This window comes from Sinohyriopsis cumingii, chromosome 17, assembly GCF_028554795.1.
Source record: "Sinohyriopsis cumingii isolate HCF-2022 chromosome 17, ASM2855479v2, whole genome shotgun sequence".
Lineage (NCBI taxonomy): Eukaryota > Metazoa > Mollusca > Bivalvia > Unionida > Unionidae > Sinohyriopsis > Sinohyriopsis cumingii.
This window is the reverse complement of record NC_142977.1, coordinates 95,644,473-95,668,955: the sequence shown is the minus strand read 5'-3', so window position 1 is coordinate 95,668,955 and position 24,483 is coordinate 95,644,473. Positions and strand designations below refer to the sequence as shown.

Sequence of the window (24,483 nt, the reverse complement as noted above, 5' to 3'; positions counted from 1 at the left end):
GACAAAACACTGACATTCAAAACTGCAAGAAATACACAGGCTATTCGCATATGTTATACTCTAAAAACATCGGATAAAAAGCCAACGCGACCGGGGAATGTGGCTGCTACGTTGTATCTAAGTTAAATACATAGCTGGCAATAATTTCATATCCTTTTTGAATTTATCGATAAACGAATCAGCGTTGCCGCCACCACCAACTTTGCTATAGCTACTGCTTCCAACTGTTAAGCTTTTACACCAAAAAAATTCATGGATATGCCAGGGGTTGCTGATATCATTCCGATTGCTGGAAGAGAACGTAACAATCCTTAAGCCTTTATATAAAGAGCAGCCGTATGGCTTATATCACCCAAATATAACTTCCTATTACTTTTACATTTATTTTGTTGATAATTTATTTAAGGTTATTTTCCATGTATATTACGTAACTAATTATTTCTATTCTTTGAACTTCAATGTTTAGCAGACTTTCTTCCACTTCAGCTTTTACAGTTTTAGTTAACGATGACATTAGCGATGAATTTCTTATATATATCTCCTTGTCAAGCAATTCAAGACATGTTTTCATTTAATTTTTGAAATAACTCCTTCTGATGCAATTACATGAGTCCTAAATTCTTTATTTTTTTCTTAAATATTAACAATCTTCAAGGGGGTCGGATATCACTGTTTTCTAAATATTCATCTCTTAAAGCCTCTGCGCCTTTAAAATGCCTGTGTTCTGGCTTATTTTCGTTAAATGCGTTTAATTATATTTCCTCAGGTGTTGTAATTCTCTGCATCGGCATAGGTTGATTGATCACAATGTATATCACTAGGGGATACATTGCTCTTACTTCTGGTTGTAATTGGCGCATTTCTATTTCATCGGCAACTTTATGTTACAAGTTGTTCCCCCTTTTACCGAGCCTATTTTAGATAAGCATTAACTTCCAACTATTACCTCTCCGGTGGCCTAGTAGTTAGAGCGTCCGCCTCGGATGCGGGAGGTCGCCGGTTCGAACCTCGGCCGAGTCATACCAAAGACTTATACAAACGGTACTTAACAGCTGCCTCGCTAGGCGGTCTGTATTAAGAGATTAGTGTTAAGACTGGTCGGCCTAGTGTCAGGATAATCTGACTGGGTAGGACATCATGCTACGTGTCAGCGGCATGATGCCCCAGTGCTAGACATTACTACAAACTGCCACACTGCAGACATCGTAGCGATATGACTGAAAAATTGTTAGAAGCTACGTTACACATCCAAATCACACACACACACACACACACACACACACACACACACTTCAAACTATTTGATTACGTTTACTTTTCAGTGACAAGATTGTCTTGGTTTACCCTTATAAGAAATTATTGGTTGTAAAATGTCGCTGCTTTGATATTAAAATCCGTCTTAAAATGAAATCATATTGTATTTCATTCATTTTCTAACTCACCTATTTTTTTTAATACAACGACTATTCATATAATTAACTGATGAATTTGTTTCTGATGGGATGCAAATTCCTCATTTCATAAATTATCCGATAAAGTATCAGAAATATATATTTTTTTTGAAACCGATCTACACCATCATTTTCATCAAACCCCATTTTTATAACTAGATTTTCAAGCTTGACCAGAACAACCCTATCCCATGCTGCACTATTCAAATGGATATTAAAATTTTTTATATAAATTAGATTTTGTAGAATATAATATTGGCATTCACGTTCAAATTAAATCGGAGTACCGAAGTCTGCAAACAGAAAATACACGTTAGTATAGTAAATAGAACATACAAGAACATAATTGGAAACCACTAAGGTAATAAAGATTTGATAGAGGATAAAATTTATTCAAAACAAAGGCAATACAACATATGAAATTACTGTAAATACTACATCTGCTAACATATCAGTCTTTCTGAGATGCAATATTGCTAGTAATAACATCTTGGGATGGTAAATTTCTTCCAACTGATAATTTAAACGAATTATAATAAGAGTTCAAAGAAAACATCTTTGCAACAAACTGAATTCGATACTTGAATGTTTTTTTTTATCTTCTCAGTTTCCATTACCATTTCAGCGTTGAGTTCAAGTTTAGTAACTTTTAAGCACATTACTTTAGAAAGGAAAAAGTAAGAAAGGCGATAACTAACAATGCTATTTTGAAACATTTGCAAGTTGAGAATAACTTCAAAATATTTGAAGATAACTTGAAAAATAAGTGTACGTAACTTGAAAATAACTTCAACCTAACTTAAAAATCACTTATAAGTAACACTGAATTTACATGAATGTAATATATAATAACTTAGAGCTCAAACAATTAGGTAGCCTGATGCTGGGGGCCAATCTAAAAATAGTTTTGGCCCCTTTCGTATTATAAGCGATTTTCCCCTATCCCCGCCTCTCAAAAACAAGAAAAAAGCAAAATGTGTTATTTAATTTGGATGTCAAAAACTATAACCCCGAGGCCGCAATACTGCAGTTATATTTTGAAGTTCTTGTGTTATACGTATCTGTTATTTCTGCAAATTGCATTCATGGTTGTGAAACAATTTTTGTAGTGATTATCTTTAGTTGAAATGTGCATATATGTATTTTAAGATTAAGAACGTAAAGTTATACAAGATCTATAAATACATGTTTAAGTACGTGTTGACAGTTGCTAATAATACAATTGTTATTAAATATATTGACAAGTTTTGCGATGTTTCCCATTGGACAGGTCGGTCAAGCAGGTTCCTAGAGGAATGAATTTATTACCTATCGGGTGGGATAGATCATCTGAGTTGTTTTGCAATGTTGGAGATTTGCAATTTTTCACGTAAGAGTAGTGACAATCGGCTGTATATAAGTGACTAGGACTTGGCAGTTTTCCCATTCTTATTTCTTTTGTTATTGTCATAACATCAAGTCTGCAGACGTATTTTATGTAGTATTTGGATATTTTTGAGAGAAAAGGCATTTGTTTGGATTTTTCAGTGGAAATAAAAAGTGTTCATAGGACTATAATATTATTTTAGATATATTGTGAATGATTCAAAGGAGTCCTGGACAACGCCATTTTGATTGATTGATTGATTGATTGATTTTTTAACGGCGCATCAGCACTGTTAGGCTATTTAGCGCCAAACAAAAAGTTATTTGTATAATCTTTTTTTAAAAATTATAAAAGGTCCTATATCGACCAGCGATATAAAAGAAGAATTGGTTGAAATTAAAAACGGTAAGATGGTAACGGTGCAAAATAAAGCTTCCCGATCAACATAGAACGCCATTTTGACATATCATGACTGTTGGAGGACCAGTATATTCTTGGATCTGAAATGTATACGGAACATTTCATTCTTTTTGACTTTAATAGAACTTGTTCAGGATTCAATTCATAATGCTGTAAGTTACTCTTAAAGTTTCATTTGATAATATTGATAATTGAATTGTTTGTAAGTTTTACAAAACCATTTGTTTTTTTCTCTTACTTAGCTTGTGACCATAGAGTCGTAACTCTTGAAAGACATTTGTAAATTATTAATACTCAGCCCGTCTGTAAATCGCTCCAAATTAGGAGGATCGTCTGCTTAATTGCATCAAAAGCTAAAACATTTGTGCGCACACAGCGAAGCATGTGACCTATGAATGCGGAATAGTACTAGTTTTGTTGACCGTTGGTTACCTATAATTTGTGCTTACTTGGGCAGCATGGACAATAATAATAATAATAGGCTGTGACTTGCTCACGCTGACTTAACAAGGCATATATCGTGCAGTAATGTTATGACTGGTTCAGTTCAGCTAAGATGTGGTATTGACAAATTATAAAAGGCGACTCTACAATGGATGTTTTTTCCACACTAAAGAAACCAAGAAATTTACAGTGCATTGAAATCCATTGAATACAGGGAGTTGATAGAAGCTGATTTTATTGAGTGCGTGTTTCCTGTAATTGCAACAAAATCTACATTACTATCATATTAACTAATTAGGAACCTATATTTTCAACTTTGAGAAACATGGTGTTATATTCTACATTTGTTCATAATTGACCACCTGAGTATGCAGAAACTGAAATTGTTGAAAACCCTGTTCGATGTGAGACCCTCGTCTGCAGAATATGACCAATATCACAAATATAAGGGACCGACCATTTTTTTTTTTTTTTGGTGGATTGTGTATCAAAAATAATTTACCATATGTCCCTTTAGAACACACAGAATCGGAGTCAAGGCTAGTATAATATGAGTCAGGGACTGTATTTTTTCAAAGTCAACAGTTTTGGGCCTGTGTCTGAAAAACTTTAACTTGGAGTACTGAATAACTTCAAGGTAATTTGAAAATAACTAGAACATAACTGGAAGTTAATTTCAAAATAATCAGAAGATAACATTAGAGTTATGTATTTAAAAAAATTGATGGTAACTTGACAACAACTTGAATAACCTATTCGGGAAAAAGTTTATTTGGTTGTAAAATAAATGGAAAATGGCAGGAGAAAGTAAAACCTCAGAAGTAAGTTCACAAAAGCTGACACCACTGTTGCTATAGGAATATGTCTTATAAATTCAAAGTGATATATTTAAAATAATTAAATGACCTAAATAATGATCATTACTAGGGGAGACTACTAACATATGCTCCACTGAGTTTTAAAAAAGAGTAAAAGTATATTCTAAGCGCTGAAGTAACAGAGATATCGTTGAGTGATTTTAGTTTAAAATTTATTGAGAAAGACTAAAGGTAGGAAAGATAAAGTCAATCAATTAAACATTGACGAGGAGGAGAAAATGAAGCTTCTTGTAATTATGAAACATTATAATAATAACTTCAAGATTTGCCGAAATAATTAAACTTTGAAAGGAAAGACAATGATGAATTTACAATAAAATTAATAAATGACTGGTTGTTTTGTATAATATCATGGAGATTTCATTACACTTTCAACATCTTTACATCGAGTACATTTTTGACGTTCCATTTCATGGACAGATTTAATTACAGTAATTGCTCTGCAATTACCGGTAATGTTTAATTACTGTGCGATAATAATTATCTTATATTATAACAAATATGTACCCGAGATTCACGTCCGATTACCTGAAGATACGACGATACGCCGGTGGACGAGTCTACCACCGAGTACGAGGATGTTAGGTACCAGGACACGAATATTAACAATATTAATGTTCAGTACCGGAAAATCTAAACACGGGACGAAGATGTGTATTCGCGTCCTCGTAAGTCTTTCTTAGATGTCTGTGGGATAATCCAGACGTTGGCAGCTCCAGCTGTTAATTTTGCTCTCAATTCTCAGATCACGCTTCAAAACAACGACTGGTCGTTGTTCAAAAAGGCACAATACCAGCTGAACAATTAGACCGTGGAAGAAATTTACGGATACTTGCCTCTGGCCAGCACCATTCTCAATCTGGTCATGTTCAGTGATGATTACATACGGTCGTGTGCTACTAGCATGTGGTTTTATATGACCACGGCCACGGGTGCTGCGGTGAGTACTGACTTTGCGGCAACTTCAGACATACTTCTAGTGGCTGGCGTCGGTAACACCGATGCTCTAAATGGAGCCAATTTCAGAGCAACATTTGCTTTTGCAGTCAGTGGTACGTTGAATAGGGGTTATGCCACCAGACGGCCGTGAAATTTGCACGATGCTTCCTATCAGCGTTATTTTTGGAGTGTGTCGCGATATCTCATGGTTTTCAGAGGAGTCAAGCACAAGCTGATTCTCGAGCGGGATTCGGCTGCGTTGTATATGTTCGGTCTGCAGCACCCGCTGATGGCCAGTTTATCAGTTTATCATGACATGGTTGTCACTATGGATGCACAGAATCACTCCGTCGATCACGCACACACGCTCGACTTAAGATCGATGATGGCGAAATTTACTAAGAAACTTTACTTTGAGCAAAGCCGGCTTTACATAGAAGCAGGTAACCACGTCGTGGCGAGTAGCGACTAACCCTGGCAGCGAACTTCCAAGGCACGTTTTCGTGGCATTTCAATTAGCGGCACGCCGTACCGACCAAACCGGAAACAAGCATGTGTTTGATAATCTTGGTTTATCCCGCATTCACGTTTGCATCAATTCCAGACAGAATCCAGAGCGAGAACTCGAGTGTACTGCAAAACGTCGCTACAAGAAATTACACGCGCGTGTACATGGTGCTCACGGAGGGCAATAACAAATACCAGGACACAGACACAGGCATTCAGATTTCACTCGATGGTTTCTAGGTGTTGTACCCTATTTTCCATTTCGATGTTTCCAAGCATTACGAGCGTCTCAAAGATTCTTCCGCGGATATCGAGAACATTGGCGATCCTGGTGCGGATTACGTGTGCTACGTGCTGGTTACGTCAGGCCGGTTTATGACACTGGACGTACTCAACAGAAAACTGAATGTAATAGACTCAAGGCGATTAGTTGTGCAACAATGAAGTTGTTCAGAAAGACAACAGTTGTTCCAAAGACGATCAGTTATGTCACAGTCAATCATAGGATAGTGTAAACAATTTTATAAAGATGCCAAAAAGACAACGTCGTGGACGGCCACAACTGGCCATAACCCGCAACATGAGTCTTACCTCAGTCCTGGATATAATGGATACAATTGCATATTTCCCTCTCAGATCAGAAGGTAAGAGAAAACAGTTTACAATGCAATCATGTACAAACTGGGCGTCAAAAATATTTCCCCTGATGATAAAATATTTAAACAAATTATTTTTTATATGAGATACATATTGTAGAAAAATTTCGTTTCTTTTGTACAAGAGTCATATATCAAAACACTGTTACTACAGTTAATATTAGTTGCACTGGAAAAATAGGTACAAACTTTCCAACATGAAAACAATGAAAGGAGAGTATGTATTATCTCCATCCATACTAATATATGAAAATATATTTTATAAGAATATAAGTTGATAGGTAGTCAAGTTTGTTTCAGTATGATCTACTGTATCCATCAAATAAGGCTCTATGCTATATTTATTTTCTCGTTTTATTTTCAACAAAATACTTCCACATTATAGTTTGACAAGTTCGATTAAATCTGTCCACTAATGGAGCTTCTTTTAGTCTGAATGAATGGAAAAATATACGATTTATTTTCTTTAACAATTATTTGACCTTTAAGCTATAACATTCATTTTCTTCTTCGAACTGTCTTGTTTCTTATTTTCGATCGTTAAATATTTTAATCAAAACGTCGTGCATATCTCTAAAGTTTTTGCTTCTACTTCCTTAGCCCGTTCGTATTTTGAGAAGACATTTATCAAGGTAAAAATATATTTGTATTTATAGTATAATTTTTCGTAAACTCTCATATAGTCGATATCTTCCTGGAACTGCTACAAGTGTAAGTAGACATTTTATTTGCTAGTCTGTAAGTTCATAATATGTTACACTACTTAAATAATGCTTCTTTACCTTTTATTCCGTTTATTCCCCACTCACCCCAGTTGGTTGATAAGGATGAAGTTAACCAGACTTTCGGTACCATAGTGTGTATGTGTTCTTTGTTTGTTTAAACATTGTATTGCCATAATATGATACAATGCGATTGGGCAAAAGTTTTAACAACTTAAAGTAGCCCTATCCCTACATGATACAAGTCTTGCAACATATTCAACATCACAACATAAAAATGAATAATGATGAGAGAGAGAGAGAGAGAGAGAGAGAGAGAGAGAGTGTGTGTTTCCTTTTCTTAAATACAGTTATTGATTAGTATATGTCATTTGACTAGTAACAATGATATACTTTTTATAACCGTATATTTTATTGTCATAATGGGATACATTGGGATTGGGCAAAAGTTCTAACAACTTAAAGTAGCCCTCTCCCTACATGATACAAGTGTTGCAACATATTCAATATGACAATATAAAAATGAATAATGATAAGAGAGAGAGAAAGAGAGAGAGAGAGAGAGTTTCCTTTTCTTAAATACAGTTCTTGATTAGTGTATGTCATTTGACTAATAACAATGATATCATTTTTATAACCGTTTATTTTATTAGCAGTCTAAAACTATCTCATTATGTAGTTACATATGGTATTAGGTTGTTAATGTTATGTGAATACAAGTATCATTTAGGTTGTTAATGTTATGTGAATACAAGTATCATTTAGGTTGATAATGTTATGTGAATACAAGTATCATTTTGGTTGTTATGTGAATACAAGTATCATTTCGGTTGTTATGTGAATACAAGTATCATTTTGGTTGTTATGTGAACACAAGTATCATTTAGGTTGTTATGTGAATACAAGTATGATTTTGGAGACCCTGATAATGAAATGCACCATGTTGGTTCATTCGATCGTTCTTTTTTTATGAAAGTACCTGAATGGTGTCATTCAAACAAACCTAAAAGGCTTAGTTATAAAAGCTAACTTCAAACCAGTTAGCTTTGATCAAAAGAGAGCTTGGCTTTCAACATCATTAACACACTTTCTGAAACTTCATATTATATGGAAAAAATATATAAAATGCGGATAAAATTCCTCCGCAGAAATAAAAAGCTCCAAATTAAAACTCAAATAAACTAATGTTTATGCTACAAAACTGTGATAAGGCATTAGACTAAATCTCGTGTATGAAAAAAAGGTGAATGCAATTTCCACAGCAGAGAGTAGGAAACAAGATCTGTAAAGATCAATTAACTAGCTAGTTAATCAGTTAACTGTAATATTAATCTTAATATGACGTAGTTACTGCTAACTGAAAATAATAAAAGTGGGAGATATGCTAGCTTTCCATCTTATGTTCTTTGATGTATTGTACCATCTTCGCTAGCCCAGGTTCCAATGTGTTGACCCCATCTACACATTGTCCGATCGATCAGATATTTCATTGCGTTTTTCCAGTTGCCTCCCTCAGTATGTAATGCCAACTAATCAATATCGTGTGCTAGCGGCGCGTTGTACATCAGCCAAAAATGGTGTAGGCAACCGACTTCAAAAGGATACTTTCTAAGTTTAGCATCTACAGTATGTAAATGTACCAGAGAGAAGCCATTGCTGATGTATTTAAGGGACATGATGTATTTGCACAAACACGGACCGGCTGTGGAAACTTGTTTATTTATGAATCCATTCCAGATGTGTGTTCCTCTTGCCTCGATCGTGTAGGAACAGTGTTAAAATGTCAGCAACTTGGTTTTGAAAGGATGTGGTAGCTTGCCGCCGCATCCAGTGAAATTTACAGACCCGAAGCAATGAAATATCGGATAGATCCCCCAAGGTGTAAGTAGGGTTAACACATCGGAACATTGGTTAGCGAAGATGGTATAGTACGTGTGGGTGGTTTATGGTTTTTCGGAAAATTTTGGGCGTCAGTGGGGAGTTTTCATCAAATTTAAAGATAAGAGCTAAGATTTTCCTACAATATAATTTTGAAATCACGTGGTCCAGGTTTTAAAAGAGTTTGAGGATCTGTTATCCACGGTTATTTTAGTACAATTTGATATCCAGCAGTCCATGTCTCTTTTATAAATTTTGGAAACGACTGGTCCAGTTTATATTTCAATGATTTTTTATGGCAAGTAGACCAAGTGCTTTCATGCAACTTTTGAAGATATTGTTCACGATTTGTTTAAAAAAATAATTTGACGAACTGTACCTCAAATTCTTTCATATATTTATGAAGACCAGTGAGTGACCCAGAGTTTTCGTGAAATTTTTAAAACAAGTGAACCATAATTTTCCAGAAAAGTACGAAATTCAGTGACCCAGTTAGTTTAGTATATTGGCATATTTTCTAACGCACATAGTCATTCCTGTAGTACTAGCTATTGTCCGTCCCAGGACAGGCATGATGAAAGAAAGTTTCAAGAGTTTATAAAAGTAAACAAAACGATACAATAAACAAGTTGGGATGAGCGAGTTTAAAAGAAAGATTGAACATAATAATACCCCAAAAATATTTTTACAAATTGGGATATCGTGCCTTATTGCTTGGCAGCCGTGACACACAGAAAGACAAATGTAAGCGTTAGATACTAGATATACAGTAAGATACTTTGAAATCCAATCTTCAAGGATACCCAGATTATTCTTCTGTATTTACGAACTGTAATGTCTCCATTATATACAGTATAATGTATAGGGTTTGAAGTTATTCATGTCGCATAAGCAGTGAATTCGTTGTATCCGTATTAAGGCAAACTTGTATCTATATATCGGTTTATTTCATTAGAGCTTAGTTGGATATGCTTTAATGGAGGATGACTGTACCCAACCTTTGACAAAATATCCATAACATTAATGGAGATCACACTGAATATGAAATGTCCATAACAGTAATGGGGAACACATTGAATATAATATATCATTAACACTACTGGGGAACACATTGAATATAAAATGTCCATGACATTAATGGGGAACACACTGAATATATGTCCTCAACACTGATGGGGAACACATTGAATATACACTGTACTTAACACTAATGGGGAACGCATTGAATAAAAATGTCCTTAACACCAATGGGGAACGCACTGAATAAAAATGTCCTTAACACTTATGGGGAACACATTGAATATAAGGTGGCGCTCACCAGATAATATGTACTTTTGAGACAGTGACGTATGTAAGGTGAAGTAGTTCGCATTTAAAACATGCACAGTGGAGAGAATGTTTGCATACCTCTATGCTACATTAATGTAATGTGGATGATATTTCTTTTGGATATTGTACTTTTGGAAATTTTACATGATTTAAGCACACTGCTAACTAAAATGACTGCTCCCTTGTGTTAAAAAATCAGTCTGAATTAGTCTAAAGTACACTATACATAGCAGCTATTAAAATAGGGAAAATGAATTTTGCCAGACTAGACAATACCAGCTTCTGAAAGTGCAATGAATGAATTACCAAATATATAAAATGTAAAAAAAGTTATCGGCTCTTTTTTATACAATTGACCTCTGAAGTTCAGGAAGTGAAAATGACCAAGTAGAGCTAGCACTTTTTTGAAAGGTGCACATTTGAAGTAAGGCCAAGCTGTATACTCTATAACCCATAGTACACCCATCAATCATACACCAAAATAAAGGGAATTAAAGGTTCTTTGCATTATACCTAAGATATACAAGGTCTTTTTTAAATAGCCAGTATAACCAGTGAGGAAAGCCGGGGACATTCTTTTTCTTTAAATTCCTAACCCTATGCAAAATGCGAAACTGTATAGCGCCACCTTAAAGAAAATAAAAAAATGTTTGCAATTATTTTTTTTTATTTTCATATAATTATGTATGATGTTCTGAATAAAATGGTACATTCATATTGCATTTAAGCATGAAAATAAGCTAATTATGATCATTTTTCTCTTGCTTACATAATTTGCCATGAGGTATGTTTGTGTGAGTAGTGACCTTAATTATGGGGAAATTAGAAGACTTAGAATATAGGAATAGAGTCAACTTAAATTTAAAACTGTTGCAATAAGTGACAGAAATATATGGTGAAAAGGTTTCTTTTCATTTATTTGCAATGAAATAAAAAAATAAATGATGAGAAAGTGAATTCGCTTCTTCCATATTAAACAATAGGCAAATATTTTACACTTTGACCTTTGACCTTTATGAAGCTGATGAGTTACCTCCCTTTTCTAATTGTAAAATTCATTGTTGATATCTCAGAAATAATTCTGGCTAGTTTCATGTTCCTATCATTCAGCATAACATTGGTTGCTATGTTTACAAAATGTAATGTGCATTCTTAAAATAGCTCACTTTTATCATGGGGGTGGGGGTAGGCTGGACTTGTTAGAGACTCTGACACTCATAAATACTGTTCTGTGGGGAAAAAGGCAGGAGAATTATTCATAAGGGTTGTTTTGATGCTTGCGACTTAAATGTTTCAGCCATATAAACATAATTAAATCATAAAAAAATAATACCTACATCTTCTTTATGGTGGCGCTCACCAGATAATATGTACTTTTGAGAGAGTGACGTATGTAAGGTGAAGTAGTTCGCATTTAAAACATGCACAGTGGAGAGAATGTTTGCATACCTCTATGCTACATTAATGTAATGTGGATGATATTTCTTTTGGATATTGTACTTTTGGAAATTTTACATGATTTAAGCACACTGCTAACTAAAATGACTGCTCCCTTGTGTTAAAAAATCAGTCTGAATTAGTCTAAAGTACACTATACATAGCAGCTATTAAAATAGGGAAAATGAATTTTGCCAGACTAGACAATACCAGCTTCTGAAAGTGCAATGAATGAATTACCAAATATATAAAATGTAAAAAAAGTTATCGGCTCTTTTTTATACAATTGACCTCTGAAGTTCAGGAAGTGAAAATGACCAAGTAGAGCTAGCACTTTTTTGAAAGGTGCACATTTGAAGTAAGGCCAAGCTGTATACTCTATAACCCATAGTACACCCATCAATCATACACCAAAATAAAGGGAATTAAAGGTTCTTTGCATTATACCTAAGATATACAAGGTCTTTTTTAAATAGCCAGTATAACCAGTGAGGAAAACCGGGGACATTCTTTTTCTTTAAATTCCTAACCCTATGCAAAATGCGAAACTGTATAGCGCCACCTAAGCCGTCCTTAAAACTAATGGGGAATACATAGAATACAAACTGTCCTCAACACTAATGGGGAACTCATTGAATATACAGTATCCTTAACACTAATAGGGAACTCACTGAGTATAAAATGTCCATGACACTAATGGGGAACACATTGAATATACACTGTCCTTAACACTAATGGGGAACGCATTGAATAAAAATGTCCTTAACACTAATGGGGAATTCATTGAATATAAAATGTCCATGACACTAATGGGGAACACATTAGATTTAAACTGTCCTTAACACTAATGGGGAACTCATTGAATATACACTGTCCTTAACACTAATGGGGAACACATTTAATATACACTGTCCTTAACACTAATGGGGAACTCACTGAATATAAAATGTCCATGACACTAATGGGGAACACATTGAACATACACTGTCCTTAACACTAATGGGGAACTCATTGAATAAAAATGTCCTTAACACTTATGGGGAACACACTGAATATAAGCCGTCCTTAAAACTAATGGGGAATACATAGAATACAAACTGTCCTCAACACTAATGGGGAACTCATTGAATATACAGTGTCCTTAACACTAATGGTGAACTCACTGAATATAAAATGTCCATGACACTAATGGGGAACTCATTGAATATACACTGTACTTAACACTAATGGGGAACGCATTGAATAAAAATGTCCTTAACACCAATGGGGAACGCACTGAATGAAAATGTCCTTAACACTTATGGGGAACACATTGAATATGAGCCGTCCTTAAAACTAATGGGGAATACATAGAATACAAACTGTCCTCAACACTAATGCGGAACTCATTGAATATACAGTATCCTTAACACTAATGGGGAACTCATTGAATATAAAATGTCCATGACACTAATGGGGAACACATTGAATATACACTGTCCTTAACACTAATGGGGAACTCATTGAATATACACTGTCCTTAACACTTATGGGGAACACATTGAATATACACTGTCCTTGACACTAATGGGGAACTAATTGAATATAAAATGTCCATGACACTAATGGGGAACACATTGAATATACACTGTCCTTAACACTAATGGGAAACGCATTGAATAAAAATGTCCTTAACACTTATGGGGAATACATTGAATATAAGCTGCCCTTAACACTAATGGGGAACACATTGAATATACACTGTCCTTAACACTAATGGGGAACTCATTGAATAAAAATATCCTTAACACTTATGGGGAACACACTGAATATAAGCTGCCCTTAACACTAATGGGGAACACATTAGATTTAAACTGTCCTTAACACTAATGGGGGAACACATTAAATATACATTCTCCTTTACACTAATTGGGAACAAATTGAATATAAACAAACTGTCCTTAACACTAATGGGGAACACATTAGATTTAAACTGTCCTTAACACTAATGGGGGAACACATTGAATATACACTGTCCTTAATATTGATGGGTATCACATTGAATATTCACTGTCCTTAACACTACTGGGGAACACATCAAATATAACATGTCCTTAACACTAGTGGGGGAACACATTAAATACAAAATGTCCCTAACACTATTGTGGAATATAGTTTGATATGGTTTTTAAATAGCAAAGTAACACAACTGTCTAACATAAATTATAATATATCGCTTTTACACAACGAAGCTAAGTAGCAGCTTGTGTGAACACCGGCGTAGTCCGTTGGAAGGCTGAAAATTTGGCACCGAGCTACAAGAAACACTGATGCATTGCATGCAGAGAGATCACAGAAAACGGTTGTACGTTAGTGTCAGGTACTTCCGTAGAATGAGATGCTCGTTACATGTTAACCTCAGCTTATCTCTTTAATGTAGCGCTGATCAATCAGGACGGCCCGACAGCTGCCTGTAATACAGGTGTATAGATTTGTATCGTAGTCGCAATGACGTTGATTGATGGAAGGAGAAGAAGAATCGTTGAGTTGTATAAACTATGTGTCATGTCCCATATAAGACGTCGACCGTGTATGCATGTACCAGTGTATGAAGAAAAAACATGGTGATAGGGGAGGGGGTTAACAAATAAATTGCATGTGCAACAGTATCTTAGATAACACTTCAGCCTATATAAATAAAATATATCACGATCATAAATAAAACTGCATAAAACACAGAATTGTAAAAGTTATTTTTACACATATATACGGTTGAAAATTTCATAAGTTATATTGTTATTTTACGTCAAAGGCAGTTTGATTCATCGACATCAGTCGAGAAGGATCAACACATAAGAGAGACATGAAAGGAAGCTTTGTTATACGCATGGACGCTGTTCGTTTCTTTTTTAATTATTATGTATTTTGAGTTATGGATTTGCTTGATGCTTATTCAAAGAACTGATATAAAATCTTGATAGTTTGATTAGTACATACGATTTCGGTATGATTGTTGCATTAGAAATTTGTAAATGATTTTAAGAAGCTGAAAGAGACTGGATGAGATCGATTAAGTATGAAGAGGAGCTGGTTAAGGAGGGTGCAGAGTTTTATACTTGACGTTTATGTATAGATGGAGACTTTTTACGTTACATATCAGGCGGGGTCTTGGGGGGGGGGCATGAGTTGTTTAATAGTTTAATGTTTTTTTTTCTGCGATAATTCTGATGCTAAGTGTCAGTTGTCGTATCACAAAGATTCTTACAAAGCTTTACAAAACGCCTTTCCGTATCCCACAGCTTACACGATGCCTATCCGTATCCCACGGCTTATATGCCTTTCCGTATCCCACTGCTTACATGATGCATTTCCGTATCACACGGCTAAAATGCCTTTCCATATTCCACAGCTTATATAACGCATCTCTGTATCGCACAGCTTCCTTCGAAATTCCACGTTTGATAGGTCTCTTTAGGGACCTTTTATGTTTTATCCAAATCTTGTGAAATGTTAACTTCTTTTGTTAACATTAAAACTTTGATCGATTATGGATATATATATATATATATATATATATATATATATATATATATATATATATATATATATATATATATATATATATATATATATATGTGTGTGTGTGTGTGTGTGTGTGTGTGTTAGGGATTATCTTTGATAAAAATAAAATTTTAAATGACACTACCGTAACGACTTCTTTGCAAACCCCTTGCAGAGAGAGAGAGAGAGAGAGAGAGAGAGAGTTTATATTTACCCTGACGTTCCAATTGGTGTCAGTGAACTGAGCCAGTATAATGACGCACCTATATTATACGGTTATTGAACTGAGTCATGGTTAGGACACACCTAAATCACACTGGAGACAAAATACATATGACCGCCATAGTGGAAGTGTTTTTTTTTTATTATCTTTACAGAGGACTATAGTTCTTCTTTAATATTTATTTCATATTTTCTTGCGGAGTCACCACTTATCATTTCTGAGATGCTTAATATAAGTAAATGCAATATCAGTCTCACCACACCGTGTGTCAAAATGGATTAGCTGTTATGTCAATCGAAAACAAGAGGGTTGTGACTGTAAGAATTGAAATGTTTGCTCCTTCTCGAAAACGGTGTATGTCTTTAGCTACATCAGAAAAATTGTAGAGAAGGGTTAGTCATGCGGACTTCTTTTCAAACTTGGCATGATGTTGAGGCCAGCGAAGGTGATTTCGTGCTCGCCCGGCAACTTCAAACTCCCCCTCCCTACCTACATACACATTCAATTCACCTCTCTCTCTCTCTCTCTCTCTCTCTCACACACACACATACACATACACACACACACACACACACACACACACACGAACACAGCATACACACATATCAACTGAAAGTGTTGTCTTTTTAGACGTGATAATACCGAAAGAAATCTAAACTTTCTAGCGTGCACTTAGCAAAACTTTCCCTTTATCCTGAATCAGACATGAAAATAAAATTGCTTAGTCCATGTACATTTGATATGGTTTTCTGATTAAAAGGACCTTAGAGAGTTCGATTTTCCATTTTTGTTCATGTAGCATATGTACAAAAAGAAGCATTTACTAGTTCGAATCACAAACAGCGATAGCTGCTATTTTCTTGGCACTCATTGTAGTTGTTTGGTCTTGAGAGGTCAATGTAATTCATGTAACAAACAGTTTATGGAGAAATACTGACAGCTGGTCGTGGTCACAATATGGCGTTTTGACAAATGAAATTTGCCTTTAAAGCGAAAAACTTATATTAATTGCAATTATGAAATATTATTTGGAGATGACAAACAGAGAACCTGTTTTTGTGCCACATTGCAGGTATGGTGGAGAGGGAATGTCTGGCTAACGGAAGCTGGAAGGAGAATCCACTTTATAACTCTAGCGGCGGATGGACCGACTTCTCAAGCTGCATCCTGAAGAATGAGCAGGAAACGCCATCTATCAGAGTAAGGCGGACTTTCATAATCATAAACTGCATTGGCGTAAGTTTCGTATTATAGCTTAAAGTAAATTTTAGACATTCTCCTGAAAATGCACTTCAGATATCGACTTATTCGACATTATTTTGCATATCAGGTTCGTCCGGTTTTTGAAGGCAGATACATTCCTTTCGAATGTTCAAATCAAAATGTTTATGATAAATACATTATTTAAACCTTGTCCGGTCATGACAGCTATTTGTTCAAAATTATTTATTCACACTTTGTCCAGTTATGACAGCCATTTGTTCAAAAACACTTGTAGAAAACGATCTAGATGAATGGAAACAGACCATACCGAACAACGTTTAGAAATATTTCTTTGATTAAGGATTGACTAAGGATTTCATAGATTTCATAGATGATAGTTTCAAAACAGAAGGAAAAGTTAAATAACTACTAAAAGGTACATCGTGTTTGTAAATAGCTTTAACTTCACGAAGCAATCTATAGAATAGCTGGCTGTATCCAAACGAATACAAGCATAGTTTTAAAAGATTTAATGAAACAGCTATCCGGTCGATAGACAAGCATTATTCGTCTCTAAACAATTCGAATATATCCCAAGCCGATTATCAGTATGTTTAAGATTTTTTAATCATTTCAACCTGAACAAACGTTGTGATCTAAACGACTATGACGTCATCAGGAATACTTTGATACTTTGTGACATTTTTGAGGAATTCAACATGACGCTGCACAGTACTGCGACCCACTCGGTATAGCTAATGACGTAAATTCAACGATATGGGTTGTAAAACTGGAACGTTTCATGAACTTTGACTTGTTGTTTATATTTGAAACCTGGATGCGAGGTAGTAATGCAATGAATCTGCATAGAAATGCTGAAGTAAATCACGAATACCATTAATCAGATAATTATGGTAAAACAACAAAGAGAATGATGGTGATGTCCTTGATGTGGAAGTGCGAAACATTGGTGCGAAGAAACAGAACAATGCATTTGAGTGCCAAAGGTCAGGTCCATGTTCATGCATTAAGTACCTAAATCATAACAATACTTTGTTTTGTAAATAACGAATAACAGTGTTTGGTAAGTGATCAATAACAGTGTTTGATAATGACGAATAACAGTGTTTGGTAAATGATGAATAACGGTGTTTGGTAAATGATGAATAAGAGTGTTTGGTAAATGATGAATAACAATGTTTTGTAAACGATGAATAACACTGTTTTGTAAATGATGAATAACAGTGTTTTGTAAATGATGAATAACAGTTTTTGGTAATTGATGAATAACAGTGTTTTGTAAATGATGAATAACAGTGTTTTGCAAATGACGAATAACAGTGTTTTGTAAATAATGAACAACCGTTTTTGGTAATTGATGAATAAGAGTGTTTTGTAAATGGTGAATAACAGTGTTTTGTAAATGATGAATAACAGTGCTTGGTAAATGATAAATAACGCTGTTTCATAAATGATGAATAACAGTGTTTTGTAAATGATGAATAACAGATTTTGGTAATTGATGAATAACAGTGTTTTGTAAATGATGAATAACAGTGTTGGTAAATGATGAATAACAGTGTACAGTGTTTGGTAAATGATGAATAACAGTGTTTTGTAAATTATAAATAACAGTTTTTGGCAATTGATTAATAAGAGTGTTTGGTAAATGATGAATAACAGTGTTTTGTAAATGATGAATAACAGTGTTTGGTAAATGATGAATAACAGTGTTTGATAAATGATGAATAACAGTGCTTGGTAAATGATAAATAACACTGTTTCATAAATGATGAATAACAGTGTTTTGTAAATGATGAATAACAGATTTTGGTAATTGATGAATAACAGTGTTTTGTAAATGATAAATAACAGTGTTTGGTAAATGATGAATAACAGTGTTGGTAAATGATGAATAACAGTGTACAGTGTTTGGTAAATGATGAATAACAGTGTTTTGTAAATTATAAATAACAGTTTTTGGCAATTGATTAATAAGAGTGTTTGGTAAATGATGAATAACAGTGTTTTGTAAATGATGAATAACAGTGTTTGGTAAATGATGAATAACAGTGTTTGATAAATGATGAATAACAGTGATTGGTAAATGATGAATAACAGTTTTTGTTAAATGATGATGTACTCATCATACTGATAATCGGCTTGGGATATATTCGAATTGTTTAGAGACGATCATTTACAGTGTTTGGTAAATGATGAATAACAGTGTTTGGTAAATGATGAATAACAATGTTTTGTAAATGATGAATAACAGTGTTTTGTAAATGATGAATAACAGTGTTTTGTAAATGATGAATAACAGTTTTTGATAATTGTTGAACAACAGTGTTTTGTAAATGATAAATAACATTGTTTGGTAAATGACGAATAACAGTGTTTGGTAAATGATGAATAACAGTGTACAGTGTTTGGTAAATGATGGATAACAGTGTTTTGTAAATGATGAATAACTGTTTTGTAAATGATGAATAACGGTGTTTTGCAAATGATGAATAACAGGTTTTGGTAATTGATGAATAAGAGTGTTTTGTAAATGATGAATAAGAGTGTTTGGTAAATGATGAATAAGAGTGTTTGGTAAATGATGAATAACAGTGTACAGTGTTTTGTAAATGATGAATAACAGTGTTTTGTAAATGATGAATAACAGTGTTTGTTAAATGAAGAATAACAGTGTTTGGCAAATGATGAATAATAGTGTTTGGTAAGTGATGAATAACAGTGTTTGGTAAATGATGAATAACGGTGTTTTTTAAATGATGAATAACAGTTTTTTGTAATTGATGAATAACAGTGTTTGTAAATGATAAGTAACATTGTTTGGTAAATGATGAATAACAGTGTTTGGTAAATGATGAAAAACAGTGTTTGGTAAATGATGAATAACGGTGCTTTTTAAATGATGAATAACATTGGTAAATGATGAATAAATGATGAATAACAGTGCCTGGTAAATGATGAATAACAGTGTTTGGTAAATGATGAATAATAGTGTTTGGTAAATGATAAATAACAGTGTTTGGTAAATGATGAATAACAGTGTTTGGTAAATGATGAATAGCAGTGTTTGGTAAATGATGAATAACAGTTTATGTTAAATGATGATGAGTAACAGTGTTTGGTAAATGATGAATAACGGTGTTTGGTAATGATGAATAACAGTGTTTGGTAAATGATGAATAACGGTGTTTGGTAATGATGAATAACAGTGTTTAGTAAATGATGAGTAACAGTGTTTGGTAAATGATGAATAACAGTGTTTTGTAACTGATAAATAACGGTGTTTGGTAAATGACTAATAACGATGTTCGGTAAATGATGAATAACAGCGTTTGGTAAATGATGAACAACAGTGTTTGGTAAATGATGAACAACAGTGTTTGGTAAATGATGAACAACAGTGTTTTGTAAATGGTGAATAACATTGTTTGGTAAATGATGAATAATAGTGTTTGGTAAATGATAAATAACAATGTTTTGTAAATATAGAATAACAGTGTGTTGTAAATGGTGAATAAGAGTATTTTTCGAATGATGAATAATAGTGCTTGGTAACTATATGGAAATTCACAGTTAAAGAACACTAGTAAACATATGTACAGATGAAAAGGGTAAATGCCGAAAGAATAAACATTAACAGTGACATCGGAGATGACAAAAAGTTATGTAACACTGGTAACTATTCAAAGGGTAATCTGTTTCGTTTGTTCTGTATTGTATTTATAACATCGCTTTGACAATCTTGACGATGTAGATAAGAAAGTAAATAACCTAACCGAACTAGCTTTCTGTGGTAGACGTTTTCAAATATTAGTATGGTTGAAAATTTAGAAAGGCAACTCTGTAATCAAATGTTTCAAAGTGATTACACCTTTGGTATTGTTTGATACAGAAAAGACAAAAAATAAATTGATTAACACTTTAAAGAAAATCACGATATTCAGGACTCATGAATGGACAACTTGCATATAGGTTTCAGCAGAACAAACGAAACAGATTTTGAATGGGACTTGGGTATCCTTTCCCTTTAGAGTATTCGCTTTTCAGTTAGGTTATGTGTTCTGGTTATCAAAACCAACCCCTCGCCACCGTCCAAAATACGACAAAACAACAACAACATTAACAATAACCACTTGTTATGATACATAGATAATGCTATTTTTACTTAAATGTTATAATTTTCCTGACTGTATGGTGGCGCTCTACAGTTTCGTATTTTGCATTTATAATTTTAAATAAAAAGAATTTACCCGGTTTTCCTCACAGGTTATACTAGTTATTTAAAAGCTACATTGTATATCTTAGGTAAAGTTCAAAGAACCTTTAATTCTTTTATTTTGGTGTATGATTGAGGGGTGTAATATGGGTTATAGAGTATACAGCTTGGCCTTACTCCAGATATGCACCTTTCAAAAAAGTGCTAGCTCCACTTTTCAGTTCCTGAATTTCAGAGGTAAAGTGTATAAAAAAAGAGCCGATAACTTTTTTCATATTTTATATATGTGGTAATTCATTCATTGCACTTTCAGAAGCTGGTATTGTCTTGTCCGGCAAAATTCATTTTCCCTATTTTAATATCTGCTACGGATAGTGTACTTTAGACTAATTCAGGCTGATTTTTTTTTTAGCACAAGGGAGCAGACATTTTAGTTAGCATTGTGCTTAGATCATGTACAATTTCCAAAAGTATAATATCCAAAGAAATGTCTGCCACATTACATTAAAGTTGCATAGAGGTATTCCAATATTCTCTCCACTGTGCATGTTTTAAATGCAAACAACTTCACCTTACATACGTCACTATCTCAAAAGTACATGGTAACTGGTGAGCACCCTGTAAGCGACCCACGGTCCACTTTGTAGAAACCTGACACAAAGCCCCTCTTCTTGCAAGAGGTTTGTGGGTTGGCGGATTGTATCTTCTTTGAAGGTGTCCGCTTAAATTGGTTCTCTTTATCGAGAGGTTGACCACCCTCGATGTTATTGCCCGGTTTGAGTAAATATAAATATAAGTGATGAAACGTATAGGTAGAATAGATAGAGATCTGAGCAGATATATAGGAAATACCAACACGAGCCCCCGTACATGTAAACAACAATTTAATCAATTACATAAAATGCATATGATAATTCATTACATCAGGAATATACTCTGCCTCTAGAAATAAAACTTTCACCAAATTCACAGGATACGTCTCAGAGTTAATACGTCACAGGATACGTCTCAGAGATAATACGTCACATGATACTTCGCAGAGATAATACGTCACAGGATACGTCGCAGAGATAATACGTCACAGGAGCTATTTTCTCCCTTTAAAAAATATAAATAGAGACAACCTGAATTTTCTGTTGTTTATGATAACAGGGACTTGCACTATCCCCCTCTCGTTATGAGATCTTACTATCGGTGCTAAACAGATGATAAGGCTATCAGTCAGCTCCACATGTCCTATATGACCCTAGTTAGTTTAATGGCTAATTCATCACGCATTAACACCACACATTAACATCACACGAGGCATAACGGTTTCGAGCCAGCTTCAATTTACATAAGAAAATGAATGAGATACATTACATGTCTTACTACGTCATTTCAGTCAATACACACTCACCCTTAATCATACGTAAAATCTTCTAAATTCGGTGGATTCACGCGGATTCTCGTAACTCATATTAACTAATGTAATGCAAGAAATTCTTAGAACCTAATTATTATGCAAACAAGACGACAATTCAAACAATTTGTCAAACTTCTCTAAAGAAGATTAATGTACGACTTCCTATGCATAAACTCAACACACTTATACTTCATAAAGCAAACTGATATACGAATGTAGCAAATAGATTCATGCAAATATAAGTAAATAAATTGAGCAAAGCATTATATAGGGCATCAACAAATTACATGGAATTGTCACAAATACCTTTGAGCTTTCAGCGTTCCTCGCTTCTACCGCCAAATTCATTCGTCGGTTTTCCTCGACGACAGTCCTCTTGCACAACAGTTTTACGAGAGAATTTCTCCCAAATTTACTCTCTGCATCTTCTTATACTTGTTTTCTCTTGCAGAAAAGCTTAGCCTGATTCAAATTTTCGATGTGGCGATATTGAAACTAAAAAATTTAGTGTGGGAAACACGCCCCTTATTTAGCGCAACCAATCAGGATTAAATATATTTGCCGCCTTTTTATAACTAGTCGCCAAATCTGGGGTCAATTTGACCTTCTACGCTGCGACTACTGGTTCATGGAAAATTTCAATTGTGACAGTTCCACTATGAACCGAAGTTTACCGTGTCCCTAATAGTCCGTCTGGCTGATATATAAACAAAAGTGTAATTAGGAATCACCACAGTCACCGACCAGATATTTAGAAATTCTCGCCTTATAGCGATTTAACAAGCAGCCTGCCTCCATAAATCTAATTGATTGTTCTCTGGTCTCAAACTAATGTGTTCTTCATAGATCGCCAGAAAATTGCCCCTTTACACGCCCCCTCTATTGCTCTATTTGTCCTGAACAAATTGTGCAATCGATTCCAGAAAAGTATCGTGTCTGAGGCAAATATTTTCAAATTCATAGTCTTAATTACCTCTTTCTATCACTTCAAAGGCTTTTTCAAGTGTTTTGTTGAATTTGAAATTTTGAGGAAGAGCGTATGAATACAGCAGAAAATGATATGCTAAGATCTGAAAGTATAACGGTATTCTAAACTTTTTTGTGTACATCGGAAACTAAACAGCTTAAATACAGTATTTTGCGTATTACCTATTTCTGATTGTAGCTTTATTAATTTATAATTCAAATTGCCTTATGGAACTTTTTATCCTAATGGAAAGAATTAAGCACAAACATATGTTGTATGTGATGAAAATGTTGAAGTGATTTAAGTTAAATATATTATCGCTTCCATGGAATATGGTTGTATCTTTAACAAGGATTCTACCTAGATGGTTAATTACTGTACTTCTCTTTTCTCCTTTTACATCAGTTCAAGCAACAGAAAGAAACTATCCAATACACTCATATATTTGGTCTTTACTTGGGTATATCTATCAGTAAAGTTTGTTCAGGCTTAGTTATACTCGGGGTGGATGCGAAACAAGGATGAGTTGAACATAAGTATTTGCCTCGTGCTGGTATCTTGTCCTGTATATGATTAGTTGTATCCTTGTTGTATTGAACTGCAAATCATCCTGTACAGAAATAATCAACATGCGAACCAACACCCATAAAATGTACAATCATATTTAAATTTACTTAATAATTATCAGACTGGAAAAAATGAGTAAGTTTTGGTTTTCTTGGTTTTTCATTTTTCAGATTCTTTAAATGGTGACGAGAAGAAACAATGTACCAGACATATCAATTATATTCACTTGCCTATTCTGAGATTATTATATACACCTTTACTAAAATGGTTTGCAATAACAATCATCGGTATAAAGTCCCTTTCCATTAAATGTC

At 34.2% G+C, this 24,483-nt stretch overlaps 1 protein-coding gene across 1 annotated transcript in view; it reads left to right on the top strand.

Annotated features, from left to right (window-relative positions):
* The window catches only part of LOC149779475 (parathyroid hormone 2 receptor-like), a 153,159-nt gene that overhangs the window by 54,559 nt on the left and 74,117 nt on the right, over positions 1–24,483 (top strand). The window contains exon 4 of the mRNA XM_089940164.1: positions 16,863–16,990. Within this exon, the coding sequence (XP_089796290.1) occupies positions 16,863–16,990 (128 nt within the window). The remainder of the gene's footprint in view (positions 1–16,862; positions 16,991–24,483) is intronic.